This window comes from Leptinotarsa decemlineata, unplaced genomic scaffold (assembly GCF_025532065.1).
Source record: "Leptinotarsa decemlineata unplaced genomic scaffold, Ldec_3_MD MMD2_tig00000218_RagTag_RagTag, whole genome shotgun sequence".
In the NCBI taxonomy this organism is placed as follows: domain Eukaryota; kingdom Metazoa; phylum Arthropoda; class Insecta; order Coleoptera; family Chrysomelidae; genus Leptinotarsa; species Leptinotarsa decemlineata.
The window spans coordinates 2,107,560-2,127,591 of record NW_027412545.1 but is presented as its reverse complement, the minus strand read 5'-3'; the positions used below and the strand labels follow the sequence as shown (position 1 = coordinate 2,127,591).

General features: G+C 34.3%; 2 protein-coding genes across 4 annotated transcripts in view; one reads left to right on the top strand and one right to left on the bottom strand.

Annotated features, from left to right (window-relative positions):
* LOC111508887 (uncharacterized) overlaps positions 1-13,923 on the top strand; it is a 90,726-nt gene extending 76,803 nt beyond the window's left edge. For 2 of the 3 annotated variants that reach the window (XM_074173248.1, XM_074173249.1), the window contains exon 3: positions 13,204-13,923. In XM_074173248.1, coding sequence (XP_074029349.1) covers positions 13,204-13,754 — 551 coding nt within the window. In that variant the 3' untranslated portion in view covers positions 13,755-13,923. Of the gene's footprint in view, positions 1-11,488; positions 11,656-13,203 lie in introns of those variants that run through there. The other variant, XM_023164521.2, reaches the window with a different exon arrangement.
* Positions 13,924-16,297: 2,374 nt separating this feature from the next.
* Positions 16,298-20,032, bottom strand: part of mys (position-specific antigen beta subunit myospheroid) — a 58,528-nt gene continuing 54,793 nt past the window's right edge. The window contains exons 20-26 of the mRNA XM_074173338.1: positions 19,633-19,800; positions 19,349-19,582; positions 18,119-18,406; positions 17,931-18,066; positions 17,646-17,776; positions 17,075-17,227; positions 16,298-16,996 (exon numbers count right to left, since the gene is read on the bottom strand). Of these exons, the coding sequence (XP_074029439.1) occupies positions 16,928-16,996; positions 17,075-17,227; positions 17,646-17,776; positions 17,931-18,066; positions 18,119-18,406; positions 19,349-19,582; positions 19,633-19,800 (1,179 nt within the window). The 3' untranslated portion in view covers positions 16,298-16,927. The remainder of the gene's footprint in view (positions 16,997-17,074; positions 17,228-17,645; positions 17,777-17,930; positions 18,067-18,118; positions 18,407-19,348; positions 19,583-19,632; positions 19,801-20,032) is intronic.

The window sequence follows — 20,032 nt, the reverse complement described above, 5'->3', positions numbered from 1 at the left end:
GCATTTCTAAATTATTTTCATCCAATCGCCAGAATTTTGTTGTGAATCTGTTTAGAAAAAATCTGTTTAAAATATGTTTTTCCGTTAATCAGCTGTTGCCCCCATACGAACGACAACTCTCAGAAGTTGAGAAACTTGTGCGAGCTAAGGACTAACGAGGTCTTACCTTTTAACTTGTGATTCCTAACACGGTTGCAGAATGATCCCAGCTTCAACCAGATAAATTCTCTCAAGAAAAATATCTGGTCGAGGCGGGAATACTCAACAAATTGAAAAATTTGCAATAGGTACTGTTATCTGAGTCTGAAATGGTACATGCTTTTCACAGAAAGAAACGACGATGCATGACGACGCTTGTCCTGAACGCCCCAGGACATCAATGACCGATGAAAATGTTGAGAAAGTGAAGAAAATTGTTATAGAGAACCGTCAAATCACTGTCAGGAAAGGTGCTGTGGATGTCGGCATATCGGTTGGTTCAAGTCTTGCAATTTTTTCGGAAATTTTGGTCATGAATCGTGTGGCAGCAAAGTTCGTTGCAAATTCTGACAGAACAACCGTTGCATGAGCATCGCTCAGGAATTGTTTAATGACGTCAACGGCGACCCAGATTTGCTTAAAATGGTCATGACTGGAGACGAATCATGGGTATATGGTTATGACGTCGAAACAAGTCCAGTGGAAGGGACCAGGAGAGCCAAGATATATATATATATATATATATATATATATATATATATATATATATATATATATATATATATATATATATATATATATATATATATATATATATATATATATCGATCCCTTCAAAAACACTTCACTAACTTTCTTCGAAAGCTTCTGATAATTCCTCTTCCATATTCTCTGTTTCACTATCACTGTCGTCATTTATTTCCACCATTCATATGGAAGTGTCCAACATCCACATAGTATTTTTCAATTAAAATTACTTTTTTAATCCTTTTCTGCCAGTCTTTTTCGGTAATTATTCGATAATTCTTCTTTAATTACGTCTATTACCTCCTTATCAAATTTTTTAATATAAGGGCATACACTTTTTCAAATGTTTTTGTCTGTAAAATTTCAAGTAGTTGGTTTTTGGTATAGTAATCTTCAAAATACTTATTGTTATCCATTAAAAAAACTTTGTGTTTCATCTTTCTTCGAATTTTATTCAGTACTTTGAGTTGTCGCGAATGATAGGAAGCATTGTCAAGAACTATTACACTATTTGCATCCAAATTTAGGATCAATGCGTTTTCAAACCATTCTTCGAAAATATTAGCTTCCATGTCCTTATGATAGTTTTCATTGCAGTCCTCGAGTTTTTTTCCACATAACTTCAAAGAATTCGAAACCTATTCTTTACTTCCTTCGCAATGCACAATGATTAGTTGTGATCCTTTGTTTGCAGGCATGTTAGACGTACACATTCTCGAACCATCAGTCCACCCTTTCGTAACTGTGTCGTGAGTGTCATACCAAGTTTCGACCGAATAGAAAATTTGCCGTTGTTCTTGTCTATATTTACTTATTTGTTCTAAGTATCTGTTACGCAATTCCACTATTTTTCTGCTTTCCATAACTTCTTGACGTTTGTTTATTATTTTAAATCTAAATCCTAGTTTCTATATCCAATTCTGAAGAGTTTTGTCACAGTAGTTCACGTTGTGACCGGAAGTATTCAATTTCTTCCTTATGATTTCAGTTGTAGGAATCTCATTGCTTTTGTAACAGTCGTATATTATTTTTTCAATGATTTCATTAGATGAACATCTAAATGTTTTGGTAATCCTGTATCACATTGCGTATTGCGTTCATAGGGTTTGTTTTTGACTATTTTATAGTAGTGTGTTTCCACCGAAACCAAACTTGAGATGTAGATTCTTATATACATACTATCTGTGTTTCAATATTGAAATATATCCGAATCATATTCACTGGTATCTCTTTTTCGCATTGTTCACCATATTTATTGGAATCACTACACTGGAAAAAGTCTGCGTTTTTATCACTCTCATTATTACTATTAGTACTTCTTCAAGGACGCCACATTTTAAACAGATAACAAAAGTTTTAAGTAATCATAACTGCACCAATATCGAATTTCAACACTCAAATCGCGATCAGTTCCTGAACTGAACATTGATGACACGACTGCGATAACCATGCACACATTCCCCGGTTTCTCTTCGTCACCGTAAAATGCAAATACAAACCGCCAAGTCTACAGTTCACGTGGACTACTTCGCTGCCGGTTCATATCTATGTAATGGTTTTTTGGCCTTTGAGAGTGCCGCCACATTTAAATGTGCACAATATCGTTTACTTTGACTATACCAAAAAGTGCATATCAGAACCTCTTCGAGAATTGGAAAAAAAGCTGACAAGTGTATCATATCTGAGGGAGACTACTCTGTAGGGAACAAAATAGAAATTGATGCAAAAATAAATATTTTTTGAGAAAAATTAATGTTACCCTTGTTTTTTAACACATCTCGTATGTAAAAATATTTTAATACGGAATAGAGAATATCACGATTGCGTTATACATAATAATTCTCGATGGATTCATATTCAGGCTGGATATGTATGAACTAAAATATGAATAGTTGATCGCCGATGAAGATGTTGTAAGAGGTAGTGTTTACCAAAGTATTTTGAACATAAAGCCTTATGGAGATGCTATTTTGAAGAAAATTGAGTGTAGAAATCATTTAATATACGCACCTTTCCTGAATTGTGTAAAATAATTTTGTTTTTCTTTGTTAAAATTATTATTTTTTTCAATTTTAGCAGCTTGACTTTCTGCCCGAAATATTCATCTCACACTACTCCTTCTATTTGAATATTTTGAAAATAAATAAATGAGTACAAAAGAATAGACAATGGGACGTTTACTAAACTTACCGAATTCATGATTGCGGATGTCCACCACGTATTTATGAAGCGAATCTGCAAAAACCAATAAAAATTATAATTTCAATAAAAAGTTCGTTGAACATCCCATTCACTTCTTGACATTAATAAAGCTTGTTTACGAATCGAGTTCCTACATTATAAAATGTTTCTAGGGCAAATTCGTTGCAGGCACCTCGTTTTCTATCCATGAGTTCGAAAGATGTAAGAGCATCCCAGATCAGGTGATCTAGCGGGCCGTTCTAAAAGACCTCGCCTGCCAATTCACCGGTTTGGGTAATTATCTTTCAGCTACACTCTATCCAGCTTGTCATAATGAAGAGGTAACGTAAGATCAACTGAAAACTTATTTGGATTTGGCTTTATGAATTCGGTTCATCCCATGAATGAATGGTCGACACTAGGTAGGTAGGTAGGTATGTTGATAAACATAAACTGAACTTGTTCATGGAAATTCTCGTATATTTAGGTATTATAAACAGAACTGGCTAGTGGATCATGACATATATTTTAATTTTCATTAAAAAAAGGAAAATTGGTAATTAGTCGAAGTGAAATCGCACGAAAGCACGAGAGTTTATGATCTAGTGAACTCAAGTTTCATATGAAAGCAGTCGTTATCAATTCATGAGCATCCAAATAGAACAGCTCCAGAATGAAGTTAGGAGTGAAATCAAAGTCTATATTACAACACAGAATACAAAACCTTCACCAAGAAGACACTAGATAATTATACCTCGTTTACGCATACAACGACAAAAGTTCAATATCAATTCGGAATTGAAGACTGTTTTTGCACATCAATGCAACTTTGGAAGTTTCATCGAGTTCTAGGGAGAAATAGAGATTCTAATAAATTGATGGATGTAGCCGTTACTACGTGGTAGGAAATCATAATGAAGAAAAGAGAAACGAAACTTTCTATGTTTTCACCACTTTTATTTGTAACTAACCAATAAAACAATTGTATAAGTTTGAAAATGTTCGTATAGGACGAAACTGTAGTAACGTTAGTTACAAACAAAAGTGGTAAAATACATAGAAAGTTTAATTTCTCTTTTCTTCAATAGAGATTCCACATAAACTATAGTATTCTTAATGTCACTGACTTACTATTGTATGTTTTTAAGTAGTACTTTATTTAGGACAATGTTTTACTGCTAATAACGCAAGTTGTCCATTCAACTTTATATTTCAAATGAAATATGTTTCACGACCATCCTTAATTTAATTATATTTCAATAAAATCACATTTCGAAACTGATATTGAAAAATTCTCAAAAGTATTGAAGTTATTCTAGAAGTGACTGTAGAAGCATGAGGTGATTTGAATTGAAAAGACATATTTTAGGGGCACCCTATATATATGCGAAAACAACTGAACTTGAAATATGTATTTCCAAACGTTTTGAACTAACTGAAAGGAAGCAAAAAGTTGCAATTTATCTTCGCGGATCCCATATACTCAAGTACCTACCACCTTGAACAATAAGGATCTGGTTTATGACTGATAGATAGATAATTTATTGGTGTTTTATACATTCATCAGTATTTACATGTATTGAGAGTGAGTCGAGTGTGTTCTATATAAGTTTTTAACCAGTCTCATCACCCTGTATATTCATCTCCAAATTTTTCAAATTCACCTCTTACTTGATCAAGTTCACGAATTTTTATCAAATGTTTCTATTGATATCCTCATTTGAAATTACAAAGAACACTCTGTAAATGATAGACACCTTTCAGAACCGCTACCGATTGTGGTCAACGACTTTGAGGTGAGATGAAAGAAAACGCCACAGGTCAAAAAGCTCTGGTGGGAGTTCAGAATTGGCTCAACTTGGAATCATCAGATTACCGCTAGGTTCTTCGAACCTGAAGATTTAATGGGTTTCGAGATCTGAAAAACATCTCACACACCACACACGTTTTTATTCATGATGACTACTAACTAATTTATGATGCTGGCATAATAGCCATGTATGAGGGCTACATAGTAAGTATAACGGAAACTCCGTTGAAGTAGGTATTGATGTGGAGATTCGAAAGGTATATACGGTGTTTTTTATAAGCAATAAAATTGAGTTCTTCTTTCGGAGCGCAGTGGCGTGTAGTACAGATGGGAAAATATCTATATAAAAGTTTAAAATGATATTTGAGTATATATTCACCTTGACTATTTCCTTCAAAACGAAAAGAAATGATGAAAAGGAGGGACCACAAAAACGAAGATTTACGATAAAACTCTTCCATCCAACTGCGATCAATCTGACAGCTTGTAACATTTGGTCATAATTCTTGATTCATACGTGACTCTTGGGCCTGGTTTTGCATCAATTTCACAATTTCAATCACTGCCACTATCCTAATCGAATTGAACCAATGGAATCAAATATTCAAATATAATTATGAGTAACTATTGAACCTTTGCAAAAAATTCTACAGAAATTCACAGGTTTCATTTAATATGATTATGACAATGGCTAAACCCTAACTCTACTAAGACAACTCAAATTAATATAATAATGATAATATAATAATAATATTCTTTATTGCCATAAAATCAACTGAGGACATAGCACGTCAGGGGTTATAAAACAATGCATTAAAATGTATGTACAGTGACAAAGATTATAATACAACTCATTAACCAAATAAAGTAAATACAAGTACGCATAAATACATTTACTAAAAATTATTGTAGTTCGAAAGTTTATGAGACAACTACATCAAGACCCATCACCAGCTGTTGAAACTGTAATAATTTTTTTCTTTCAGAAACTCTATCGTTAGGAGTCTGAATTTTCTCAGGTACTGAGTATTTTTTATTTCAGTTGGGAGTGACTGATATGCCTTAATGGCTTTATATTGGGGTCCCTTCTCATAAAACGATGTTGTGTGTTTTGGTATACTGAGGTCGGTTCTCCTCTAGTATTTATTGCCATTTGATCGGAATAATGATCACAGTTCCTTGTAAAGATGTGGTAGTGTTTTTTTGCAAAAGTTACTAATTGAAGAAAGTACAAGGAAGGAACGGTTAATATGGCAAGTTCTTTGAAGTATGGTCTACATGTTGACCCATAAGGTAATTTTAACGTAGAGCGAATTATATACTTTTGAGTTCTGAATATTTTGTTCGCCATAGTAGATCTGCCCCAAAATATAATGCCATATTGAATAATAGATTGAACATCTGCTTAGTAATATACCTTCATGCTGTTCAACGAGACTTGGTCCCTTGTTGCTCGAATTATTCTTGGTACAGAACAGAGCCTTGACTTCAGTTTATTCACGTGTGTGTCTCATCTGATACTGTTATCAACTGTGACCCCCAAAAATTTCAAATCGCTTATTTCTGGAATAGATTGATGGTTCAATTTGACATAGATCGATTCCTGTCTATTTTGGAAAGTTCTGGAGTGGATTAGTCCTGTTTTGTTTGTATTCAATTTTAATCCGTTCTCCGAACACCATCCGAACTTTTTTTCCGCTACCTCCGATAACCCTCTGGAGAGAGCTCCTGAATCAGACCCAGACACTGTTACCGACGTATCATCTGCGAATTGACAGACTAGACTTGTACCAAGTGATTGTGGAAGGTCATTCACATATATCAAGAACAATATTGGTCCCAGGATAGACCCCTGTGGAACTCTTTCAGTAATTAGATTTCTATCAGAATAAGTTTGTTGGTCATTTTGAATGTCTACGACTTGGTATAACGTTGCCTCTAATTCCATAATTTTCTAGTTTATCTAGACTATAGTATGACTGAACATGTCAAAGGCCTTTGATAGATCAAAGTACAAGCTTCCTACCCTATTTTTTTCTTCAATATTATTCATAATTTCTGTTATCGCATTATGACCTTCCATTTTAGTTGACATCCCTTGTCTAAATCCATATTGTTTTGGAGCAAGTATCTTATTCAGATTCAAGAATGTTTGCAATCGCTTGTAGATTACTTTCTCAAAGACCTTTGAAGGCGAAGGTAGAATGGATATCGGTCTATAGTTATTTATATCCGCTTTCGATCCTTTTTTTGTGGATCGGTATTACTCTTGCTATTTTATAGTTTAAAAAACTAAGAAAACACGCTTTTAAAGAACATCGAACTAAAAAGTTAAAAATATTTTTTTTTAAATAAGCTTAAAAGAATAACGAACGAAAAATACTAGTATTATTGTGAAAAAAGCGACGGGCGCTTGATACACAAAAAATATGGCACAAAGCGCCCACACTTTTTTCACAATAACACTAGTATTTTTCGTTCGTTACTGTTTTAAGCTGAGTTAAAAAAAATTATTTTCAACCTTTTAGTTCGATTTTCTTTGAAAGCGTGTTTTTTAGTTTTTTAAAATATATTAATTTTTAATTTTTTTCATTTCGTATGCTATCAAAGCGTGTTTTTTTAGTATTTTTGAACTATATTCATTTTATCTTAACTTTGGAATCAATCAGCCGTATATTGTTTAGCAAAATGACCATTGATATTTTCCGATTCCGGAGAGGGAGCCCAAGGCAGCTGGCGTGCAAAGGAGGGTTACAAATAAGGCAGCAGAGGCGCGTGTTAATAAAAAAAAATGCTTTTTTCAAATAAAGAAATACATGTAAATTGAGTTCGAATTATATCAAGGAGGTTACGTACATCGCCATCTGCCCGCAAATAGATCAAGCAATAATGTCGATAATTCTGTCGAATACAGATCTCGAGCATCCAAACGGGAATAAATATGAAATGAAAAGGAGAGTTACAAACAAACTGACTAACCAACAAATATACATACATGTATACAGGTGAAGCTAATAAAAGCGTGTTAATTAAGAACGAGTTGCAACAATTCACTGATTCACATAACCTCACGAAAATAAGACAACAATCCTTCGATTCAAACTCCACCAACAGATTATATATGATATTCACAAATCTCAATATCCTAATAGAAACTTATTGGTATAATAAGATATTTTTTATTCGAATCGAAATATTTTTCTGTTTCATTGACGTACAGTTAATGCATCTTGGGTGCCGGCTCTGCGGTCTCACAGCAAAACACGATGGATTTTAACAATGAAATTCTACTGTTGAGAAATACGAGATTAGTCATTTAGGCACTCTGTTTATATATTCAAACTTTGTGTCTTTAATAATTGCACTTTTAAACAAACGTTCTTATTCGAATTTCCCGTTATGTTGGTAATACAATTGATTCAATTTGAGAATTGACATTTTCTTCTTATGTCGATGCATTCAGCTCAGAATATTTCAGGACATAATATTTACAAACTACCAGTCGACCTCGAAAATTTCTCAGAAAAATGTCCATTTCATAAATTCAAACTTCGTTATTTTTGGAAAATACCAATTGGATAATCTATCTGTATATGTAGGGTAGGGAGGGTGAGTGTAGTCCTACAGCAATTAGGGCACATGTGACCCATTATACATCCTCCCGACGAGTTGTCCTCCTAGGTCATCGTCCATCCTGTCCTTTCCAGGAAGGTGGACAGGTCGCTGGGAGACATCTCCTTTATATCGGCAGGTGTAGGCCAAGACTCGCCGAAAATACACTCTCTTTGGCAACCTTGAGGTGTCTCACGGCGGCATCCGCGAAGATTTTGAGAGGTGCAGTGACACTACTGTCGTTGCGCGGCTTCTTCAACCTTCTTGGGGTTCCCTCCGTGAATGTGCTCAAGTGAGGGCGCTTTCCTGCAGGGGCAGCCGATTCCTTGCCTCTATTCAAGGCGGAGCTCTTGGCGCCCGCTGCAGGAAGTGCCTTTGCTGTTGGAGGTGAAAGGTGCACTCATAATTGCTACCACTCCCGCCTCTTTCGCTCTCTTTCTCCTTTTGGCCTCAGTGCAGCAAATGCTCTTACTCTTTGGCCTTTGTATTACATCACGAGGTGATCTGCTATGTCCAGCCTCATTCCGAGCGGTAGATTGGGTGGATATTTCTGTTCATCCCCAGCCACCGCCATATATTGAGGTGAGTGCATCTGTCCAGCCTCGGGATTGGTTTTTGTTTTTGTTGTGTCTGTCTTTGTGTATGTTTCATTCATGTGAGCCCCGCATTACCAGAGCAAGGCTGATTACAATTAGGTTTCGTCCGATTCCCCAAGGGGATCGTTTGTAACCGCATATCACCCTGCGGCCATTCAGCTGTCGGCACGATTCCTTACACCTCAGCTTGGGTAGGCTGGTTCACGGTGGCATGTTTCGCAAAGGCTTTTGGAGAGCTTCAGTTCCCCTCACCCTACTTATTTCTGCCACTGACCAGGAGTCCGGCGACCCCATTCATAAGGCCACATTGGCTTATGGATGGGGTCCTCTGGCCGTTCCCCTATCCGCCGCCTGGAGACGCGCCCGATAGGGAGCCCAACATACGGGTTGAATCATCTAAAAGGAATAATTCGTTCGGGCCAGTCTCAACTCCCTACACTGTAGGTTTATGGACTGACACCTATCAGAAAACAACTACTCCCCTGGCTAATACCATGAAGGTCGTTGGATTATATCCGACAGGTGTCAGTGCAGGATTATTCACTGAAGTTATTCCTGCATATGCTTTTGGCGATATAACTGCTACAATAGATTTTCAATTATTGGAACACACTTGCAGACCGGTTTCGGGCTGTTTGGCCACTCATCAGTGACATTAATTCTTCATTCTGAAAAATGGCGTCTTTTCACTTCAGACTTCCAGAGATGATTTTTTAAATAGATATTCAATGTTTTACTACAGCATAAATCGCGATGTTCGCGCAGAACTCTTTCAAGATTATTTTGCAGTTCCAAGGGAATTCTGAACCTAACGCACATACCACTGATGATATCTGTCGCAGTAGAAAACGAAACGTTTGTTTCTTCAGGTTCCTTTCGGCCACGGCCTACTAGCCCGGGTTTTATTCCCTTCATTTGATATTGATGAATGTACCCAGTACTCTTGTTATAATGAAGGCGAACATACACTTTTTATAACGTAAATGTAGAATCTGCCATTCGTAAGTCCTTAATTATGACGTACTAGAAAAAATGTACCACCAAGGTTCGAACAAACCGACTGAAGAGGAAACTTAGTGAAATGCATCGATCATACATTCATCTGAAATAACCGAATATTAGAGTTGTTAAAAAATGTAATCAGTATAGAGAATATTTATTTTCGTAATAAGTTGTTCTTTATTGTATTTGTAACTTAGATGTTGCTTTCATTCTCTGGTAGAACCAACAGTGTGCGACGTAAGAACATTAATATTTGGAATTAAAATTCTCCCAACGTCCATACACAATAGAATATGGTATATGCCTACCGAAAACAACTACATGCTTGGCTAATACCACGACGGAAATGATTATATCCGACAGTTATATCTGCAAGTTTTCTGAGAGAGGAAATTCTTGCAGATGCTTCTAGTTCATCCTGCAGCAGGAAATTATTGGAACGATTACCTACAGACCAGTTTTGAAATGTTATTTCTCTTCAGTGCAGGATATCCAACCAAAACATCGACTGATTTCATCGAAGCTCGACGGCATTATGCTCTACTGATGAGAAGTAGCACTTCGTAACCGGTCTGTGACCGGTCTGTGACCACTCAATCGATTTTAGCGAGGTTCTGATGCAGGACGACCTAGAAGCATCCACAAGAATTTTTCCTACGAAAAAACCTGCACAAATTGCAATCGATCAAAATGCAATTTCAAATTAAAATTCAAAAAATTTACATTTCTAACCCTTTTTGCCTCTCCCATGGTACTTTTGTTATGGTACTTGTTTTAGTCCCATCCCTAAGAAAGAAGGCGCCGTTAGTAAAACGCACTACTGTCTCATATACTCTTCCAAAGCGTAGCACTCTGGAAGTATAATTGTTGGAGGTTTCATTTTTTTTACAAAATTGGCATCGTTGTCTCGTTCAAGACGTTTAAATGTTTTCTCAGTGGAAAGTGTTCGATAATAGGAGTTATCTGTTTTTCAAAGTTATTCTTTATGTCTTTTGATTCTCTCAGACTTTAAATCTGTACAGTTCACTTTCCCTTCTAGAATTCGGACTATCATGTTTTTTCCTCATTTCATTAAGTAATATATATAGGTACTGAAAGGTAGAATAGTAACGTCTGGCGTAGAATAAATTCAATCACTGCAGAAGTACAACACTCCTTGCGATGCGCGCTTCACCAACCAAGGAGGTGTCATCAGGAGAGGAGCAGTACAGAATTACTACGTAAAATGGTATTTTCGCCCCTTTTTTGCTAACTTACCCTCTAGTTCGTTGTCCTGCATCCCGTTTTTCTCGTTACCGATAAGAGGGTAGAATTTTTCATGCTTAGTGAACCCTAAACAAGTGGCTGCTTGACTATCGGAAAATATAATCGTTTTTTATTTATATATTACCCGATAAAAATGTTTATTGAGTTTTAAAGGAGTCCGAATAAAATATACCACCGACCAACAACATAGAAAAGCGAGGAAAATAAAGTAAATAAAGATCTCGTTAAAGTTCCCGTTAGGGGCCGGCAGTTTATCTTACGGTAAAACGAGTCTTGGCCAAAACATAGAATTTAACTCGGACAGTTGATAGTTACTTTTCGATCGGTGTGCAGCTAACATGCTGATTAAAACGATATTATTGATTACTTTCAGTCTGTCATGCGCCATCTCATCGCCTGTGCCATCGAAAAAAGGAAAAGATGCCTCTCATCCTAAAGAACACTATGATCAGCGACAAGAAGGTGAATATTTATTTTTATTCATCGTGAGATGTGGGAGCTTTTGCGTCCGTCCGTTCACATACTTCATATGCGATGTTAGATGATAGTATATACAGAGTTAGTCAAAAAAATTGATACTTTGATGCGAACCACTTTCTAGCTCGATGAATGAATATCAACTGCTTTTCTCTTTCGAAACGAGCACTTTTCCCAAACACCACAACTGCAATACTTTTCTCGACGCGCGTTTCTAGTGTATTTTAGATGTATTCTACGCCAGGGGTTTCAGTTTTACCATTTAAACATTTCTCTTGTATATAAACTAGAACTTCTAACAGAACCGTGAAACGCTGAATTTAACTCGACAACAAGGGGAATTAAAAATTCAATCTATAATTAAATTCAATTAATCAAACGTAAAGACCTGGAGGTTTGCAAAATATTTCTAAGTTCATATTTCAATGTTTTGTTTTGATGTGACTATTTGATAAAAGCCTCAATACTATAGTTCCTCCTTTCTTGTAGTAAAAAATAACCGTTTTTAAAAGGTTAAACAAAAGAAAATAATTTTCAACAGGCTAGAAGACTTCTTGTTTCAAGTTTCGACAATTAAACAGGCAGTTCATTAACTTTGTAAAAATAATTTGAGCGAGACTAGGATTAGCGAGGACTTACCTTTCAACATGTGATTCCCAGCAAGTCAAAAGGTAAAAAACATATAACATCTTGGTATCCTCAGATGAGTAATTTCATTTGAAATGTGAAGACCAAACTAATACTCAGGGTGTTCCTTTTGGGAAAATCACAAAGGTTTACATATGAAAATGACCTTTTCATTACTTTCTCCGTACCGGTATGTTTTCGGAGGCTGAAATTTTGTATGTAGATTCCTTTTATATCGTGGATGTGCAATAACAAAGGATTCTCAAAAATAACCTGAATTTTTCTCTCTTCTGATAGCCAATGCGTTTGAGAATTTTTTGCTCCAATCACTATGACAATCGAACACACAATGAAAAATCAATCTTTGTTTTTTCTACGGTCTGAAACTCGGGAGTAAAAAACAAAAAATGCCTTATCAGTTTTGAGCAAATACTGTTTTTGTATTTGAATTTTTTTTTTGTAAATGTCTCAAAAAAGTGGTTCGACAACATATACACACACACACATTCTGCGTGGAATGTGTTCTAGAACATTAGCATATTTTGTGTGGATTGTTTGTAGTTTTGATAAAACTTTCCATACAGTCTCTACCACAATATATTAGTACCTTATTTCATCCTAGTTTGAAGTACCTTCACATTTTCTTAGGATTTTACAGACAATCAAGTATATATTACTTAAATATTAATATTTATATTCGATATAATTTATTTGTTCACTTTGAGTTGGGAACTGGTAAATTTTGTTTGAAATCTTTCCTCAAATATCTCCGATCATAAAGACGACCTTCAATCAAAATACAGGAAGTAAGTGTTAATTGCTTCAGCACCAAATCTTTCCAGAGTTATTTTTTTTTTAAATCTTCTCTGAATTACATCTTAAAAATTTTCTTTTCTTCATTTTCAGGACAATGGAATGTCCGTGCTCACCTAGACAACTTTGTAATAATGATAATTCCCACTCAGTCATTAGTTGGTCCTAGCTCTTCGTCTCCAAGCATCCTCGATTTCTTCAAAAAAACGTTGCCAAAGCGAAACCACTTGAAGCGGGGAAAACATGATCAGAAACATAAGAGACCTGATTCAGCTCAAGAAACTATGCACTTCATCGAATCCAAAACTGCTCCGTATCACGTAGATATTACTAAATCTAAATCTACTACCAAGGATGAATTAGTTGAGAGTACCCCTGAGATCGCTTTGATCACATCAGATATTCCTATGGCAAACATTGACCAAAAACGTATTTCAAGACATTTTATTTTGACAGTTCCTGCAGACGAAGAATACACATTGACAAGGATGCCAGGGAATATAACAGCTTCGAAAAAGGTCAAGAAAACCTCAAAGGAAGTTATGAAAAATGAACTAAAACTTTTGGGTGCGGAAAACGAAGAATGTGGTCCAGGATTAGAAAGAGATTCTATTGGAATATGCCGAACTTCCATGAAAGTTTAAAAACTGTTATTATATGTACTGATTTTATTTATTTATTTTTTCATAGACGATATGAAGAAAATTAAAGATGTAAACGTTGTTTTCTGTGATTATCGAATAAAAGAATAGTTAAACAATATATATGTTACGAACCAACAGTTGACAAATAAAGCCTTAATATTTAATACTGAATGAACAGCATTTTTTCAAATGGATTCACCTGTAATTTGACTTCTAGTTACAAGATTTTTCTTGGCAAAGCCAATATTGACAGTTTAGAAATAGCCGATACCATGTCGGTCGAATTCAAACAAAACTTATGTGTTTAGAGGAACAGTACAAAATAATCATGGAAGATTAAAAATTCACCATTTGTTCAAAAAAAGCAAGGTACTGATCTTAATGTGTAACGCTAACAACTCAAGATTATCTCACTCAATCAAAAGAGACATTTTTCAAATCTTGTATATGTATGTGTGCGCCTCTAGGACTTCCAGCCAGTATAATAAAGTGGATACAATCATATATGACAGATAGAACCATGATAGTGAGATGCAATAATTCAATTTCACACAGTAAGGCTGTGAAACTTGGGGTACCACAGGGTTCAGTTCTTAGGCCACTGCTGTTTCTTCTTTATGAAAATGATCTTCCACAATATTTAGAAAACGTTCATGTTACCATGTTTGCCGACGACACAACGATAACAATATCCGATCAGGATGCAGAACAGCTTGCAGTTAAACTGAAAATGATTGTAAATATATTTTCATCCTGGTGTCAGAGAAATAAGTTAATTCTAAACACGTCCAAATCGGTAATAGTCAAATTTTTTCACCGAAAATTGTTACCCAACGAACTTTTTGTAATTGACGACATCCAACTCTCTATGGAAACTAAATTTTTAGGCACTCATTTAGATGAGAGTATAAATTGGGGTAGACACATTGAAAGTGTATGTTCAAAACTAAATAAAGCCTATTTCGCTATTAAACATATGAAAACAACTATGAATATAGCAGGCTTGCTAAGCATTTACTATGCTATGGCATATGCACATATTAATATGAATATATTGGCATGGGGTCGAGCAAGAGAATTCTTGAGAGTGTTTGTTTCCCAAAAGCGTTTAGTAAGACTGATTTTTAACTTGAATTATCAAGACAGTTGTCGATCTATCTTTAAAGAAAATAAAATTCTTACGGTGCCTGCTGTGTACATTTTTCGATGTATTATCTTTGCCAAACAGAATATAGATAATTATTCGTGTAATTCTGAGAAACATGAATATAACACCAGACACGGCAACTTATTGAAAATTCCTAAACATAGAACGACATTCTATGAGAGGTCTCCGGATTACAATGCAATCATATATTACAATAAACTACCAGAATCACTCAAACGGACTGGAAGTAACATCATATTTCAAAAGAAAGTTAAAGACTTGCTATTAGAGAAATGCTACTATAGTTTCCAAGAATTTTTAGACGATAATTTCTGAAAAATAAAATATGAACTAGATCTGTATACGTTTTTATATATTTCAATTGTGTATGTGTTTATATGTATAAATTTATTTCTTTTTTTTCTTTTTAGTGACGTCTTGTATAAATATTAACATTTTTAAATTTATACCTAGTATTAATTCTGATTATTGATTGACTTACCATATATACACTATGTATCGTGAATGGTGAATAAAATATTATTATTATTATACGTGTGTGTATATATCAGTATATATATACATTAAAGTAACATGACTCGACGATGGGGTCGTTATCTACCAGAACACCAAGGCTCATCAACTTCTACTCTACTGAAGATAAAGTAAGATGATTTTCATTCATTTAATAATTTAAAACGATTACATTGAACTCTAACTGATGAACTTGTAGTAACTTTTTATCAGAAGTGAACAAAGGGAATACATGAACATGTAAATGATGAATAAAAGGGTTTCATTAGCATTTATGCTAAAATTGCAAGACATGCCACTAGCCTATATGATTTTCATTATCTATATGAATCTGAAATGTACTGGAAACAGGTGAATAAAAAACAAACCATATGTTATAAAAACAAATACATTTATTATACAATTTGATAAATCTAAACAATCAATTAACAGTAAATTAATAAAATGAGATTTAAATATTGTTACTCTATTTGAACAATGTAAATAAAACAATCATTGACAACATATTTCGAGTAAATCTGAGATTTGGCAATTAAGCTTTAGTGCGTATTAGATTCGTATTAAATTCAGTTTTAAAGTCTTATAGGTATGACTATTAATGGCTAAAATCCTACAATCTATTCGTTACTGCCTAGTTAAATCCGTTAATGTTCAAGAAGTATATTAACAAAAAATATATATAAATAGTTATATCCGGTCACCTTTTTCAGTCAGAATTGAAAAATAGGACAGATAAAGAAAAATAAATAGATTAATTGTAATGACGTGAAGAAGGCATCATTTTTACAGTAGTTCTCAATTAAGACACTTAATTCAAAAAAGTAGGCACTTTTTCACTCTTATGAAAATGGTATATTCCCAAGTGAATGTTCTTATATAATAAATTGCAATTCAAACATTTCAGTTTGAACATTTCAGGCATTTTTTAATAGGGATGAATCGATGTATTAACAATATATTTCCCCAATTTTGAAAAGTATGTCAATCTATTACATTGAAAGTTTTAACATGAAAGTTCTCATTATCAAGGAATGAAAATACCCGATTTTTCACATTTTCTAGGCAATTGTCTCACAAAAGGAAAAATATCATCCGATAGATAATCAAATTTCTGGTATGAATTCTTCACAAAATTTAGAAAATATACTGCCTAAAAAACAAAAATTCTACCCTTGAAAGTTCACAGATTGCTGATTTCTCTCTTAAGACACTGATTATGGCACAAGAATGTTTATTTTCAAGGAATTACCCAAAAGTATGGATATATCAAAATTAAGCAGACATAGTACTAATATGGAACACTAGTTGATCAATTGATACCACACAAAAACATTTTCTTCACTTAAGTAATTAGTATCGATTTAGAAAAACATTCTCACAACTCAAGTCAGTGTAATATCAATCAAACATCATAAAAATTCCTACTTTCATACATAAATTAGGACTGTGGCAGTTTAACAAGAAGTCATAATTGATCCCAGCATTTCAGTGTTTAGCCTTTGCCTGCATATGTTGGATTTTTGAACGTTGATGTAGCTTGTTTGTATATAGGATTTTCGCCCTGTAATATATTGGAACAATGAAAAATTGTTGAAATAATTTTTAAAAATGCTTTTTCCTTGTAGAAGTTACTACGTACCGTGTCCCACTTAGCCATCATTTTCTCTTTTTCGAACCTAGCAAATTCTCTTCTATCATGAATAGTTGTAAGCAACTTCCAAAGCAATAAAATAGCCATTCCGATGAGAACAATAGCAGCTATTACTCCCAAAACAATTCCAGGAACATACACCTATAAACATTCAATATAAAGATTAAATACCAATTTGTATTATAATAATGTGTTTATAATTAGGAACAACCACCTAAATAACCTTTGGAATTAGTGAAAATAACAGTTATTGTAGTATATGTTCATTCACTTCGAGTTTAACAGGTAAAAAACTGAAATAATTATGTCTATCACAGGATCATGCAAATGGTGAAAGAGACTTTGAACCGATAATGATATTTGGAAATGTTCTTAGTGTATTAGAACACTGAAACTCACTCAGTATTCATCGATAACTATTGAAATATAAAAAAGTATTAATATCTAAGTTATACATTTGCATTATTTTCATAACATTGCAATTGAATAAGTGAAACATCTATTCCAATAATTGGATTTCCAAATATATTACAAATTACAACTCTTAAAAATGTCTTACCTTATCCGGACATTCCCTTTCTTGTTGGGCTCGAACTTGAATTTTGTTTTCATTATCAAAATAATAAACATATGTGAACCTACATTCATCCTCATCGTAATAAGCACAGAGAATTTCATTTTCTTCATTAGCTGAAAATGAAAATGACAATGGAGCATTTGCATAAAATGATAACTAACTTATTAGCTATGTAATATTTCCACAACATAGCGGTTCAGTGAAGGCAGAGACAGTTATAAAATAGAGGGAATGATGGTAATGAAAATAGCAAACAAATAATTGTACCTATTACTTCAACCACTGGTATGGGAACAAACTTGGTGCAATTTGCAGCACAATCTGCCTTATCTTTCAAAGGTCCAGTCTTATATTGTTGGCATTGAACACAATCTTTGAACTCGATACATCGATCTGAACAAGTCTGCAAGTATCATATTAGAAAGAAACAAAATTTAAACCTGAGAAATACTTACAGGGCACTTCTCACAGAACTTTCCAGAGTAGCGTCCATCTTCTGTCGTTTCACATTTGCACACCCCGCATTCACATATTCCATGACCTGAACATATTTCCCCATTGTCCACTCCAGGGACGTAACATGTTGAATTGGATTTTTTGCAAGCACAATTTGAACCAGTCCAGTCATCTGTACAATCGCATACACCACAGTCACAAATTCCATGTTTAGGTCCGCTACAGAGTTCACCATCATGACGTTCACAAGAGAAGTTGTCACATTCGCAATACCTCCCATAAATTCGCTGAAAATCACGACTCATCATATAAAGTATGACCAAAATTCAATACATATATTCAAAACTCACGAGTGGTGCTAGTTTGAACCACGAATCCATTGTTAGTCACAAATGTCCTTAAAAGAAAAGCCCAAATAGGCGATGACATCTCTCCTTACGAAGGTGACATGCATAGGATTGAGTGAAGACTCAATCCACAAATATCAATAATGAATGAGGCTTGAATCTTCTGTCAATTCTATACATGGCGTCTTCATAGTAGGGGAGATGTTACTGATTTTTTTAATCAAGTTCGCTCTTGAGTAGAAGTTCAACAATGCATGTATTCATGCATGTATGATTAGACCTAAGACAGGTCGAACCAGTGCTTTCAAAAAAACATACTATTCATTATATGAATGAAAAACTACATATTAATTGAAACTGTCATAAGTATTCTTGTCAGTTGTAATAGAACTCTTCATTTGGGAAATATTTGACCAACTTACAGAACACATTAATTCTGATATTATCTGAATTGGCAGGTTGTAATGGAAAGTGATATTATATATAAGATTTTTTTTAATTATATTATCAAGTGATTGCCATGACCTGTGCAATAATTAGGGAAAGATAGATCGGTCAAGAAAGATGAAGGGTTCTTTCTGGCAAAAATAATACATTTTAAATAATACACTGTTGGAACTGTCAACAGTTTCCTTTTTTATGAATACTGATATTCCATATTGAAATTCATTCTCAAAATATGTTAAAAAAACACTCTTTCCAATCGGCAGAACTACTATACTCTTTTCGAAGCACGTTTAATCACCAAGTTGGCGTTTTCAGGGAGATTTCCCGTTATTGTCCCATGAATAGCATATTGAAATCCGTACTGCATAAGATATGACATTATCTCAAAAGCCTTATCCCTTCAAATAAAGACAAATAAGTCCTTGAATTATTTACCTCGTTATCGTTCGTTCTTGATTCACAATCGCAACGACCACAAACACATTGTCCTTTTCCCGAGCACTCTGGGCCAGAAGTACCAGGAAGAATACAGTCTGTGGTAGTTATGTTTCGAGATATTTCATCTAAAGTACATTCACAGTGTCTGCCAAATGCCCCCGGATAACATTCACATACACCACATTTGTATGTTCCATGATGAGAACATGCCGGAGCGTTTTCCAGGTAAAACTGCAATAAAAAATGTCTTCAGATGAACTTTATGTTTAGCATTGACATACCCTATCGCCCGGTTTTTCACAGTTACATTCACAGAGCATTTCTAAATCAATAGTCAGACTTTCATTAATTCCAACAGGATAGATCTGAATGGTTTGGAAATAATCTGATCGCTTTTCAGGACATTTCAGTACTTCGATGTCGATTTTGAAATTGATTATATCTCCTACCTAGAAGGACAAATGAAATTATGGTTAATATTTCAGTATCAAGTCAACACATAATATTGTTTATTAATAATAATAATAATAATAATAGAATTTATTCATCAATCAAAGGTTATACAAGGCATTATACATACACATACATAACACTTATCAGACTAGTCAAGAAAGAAAAGAAGGTAATCTACAAATAAGTTGTTAATCGGAAACAAACCAGATAAATTGTACATACAATAGT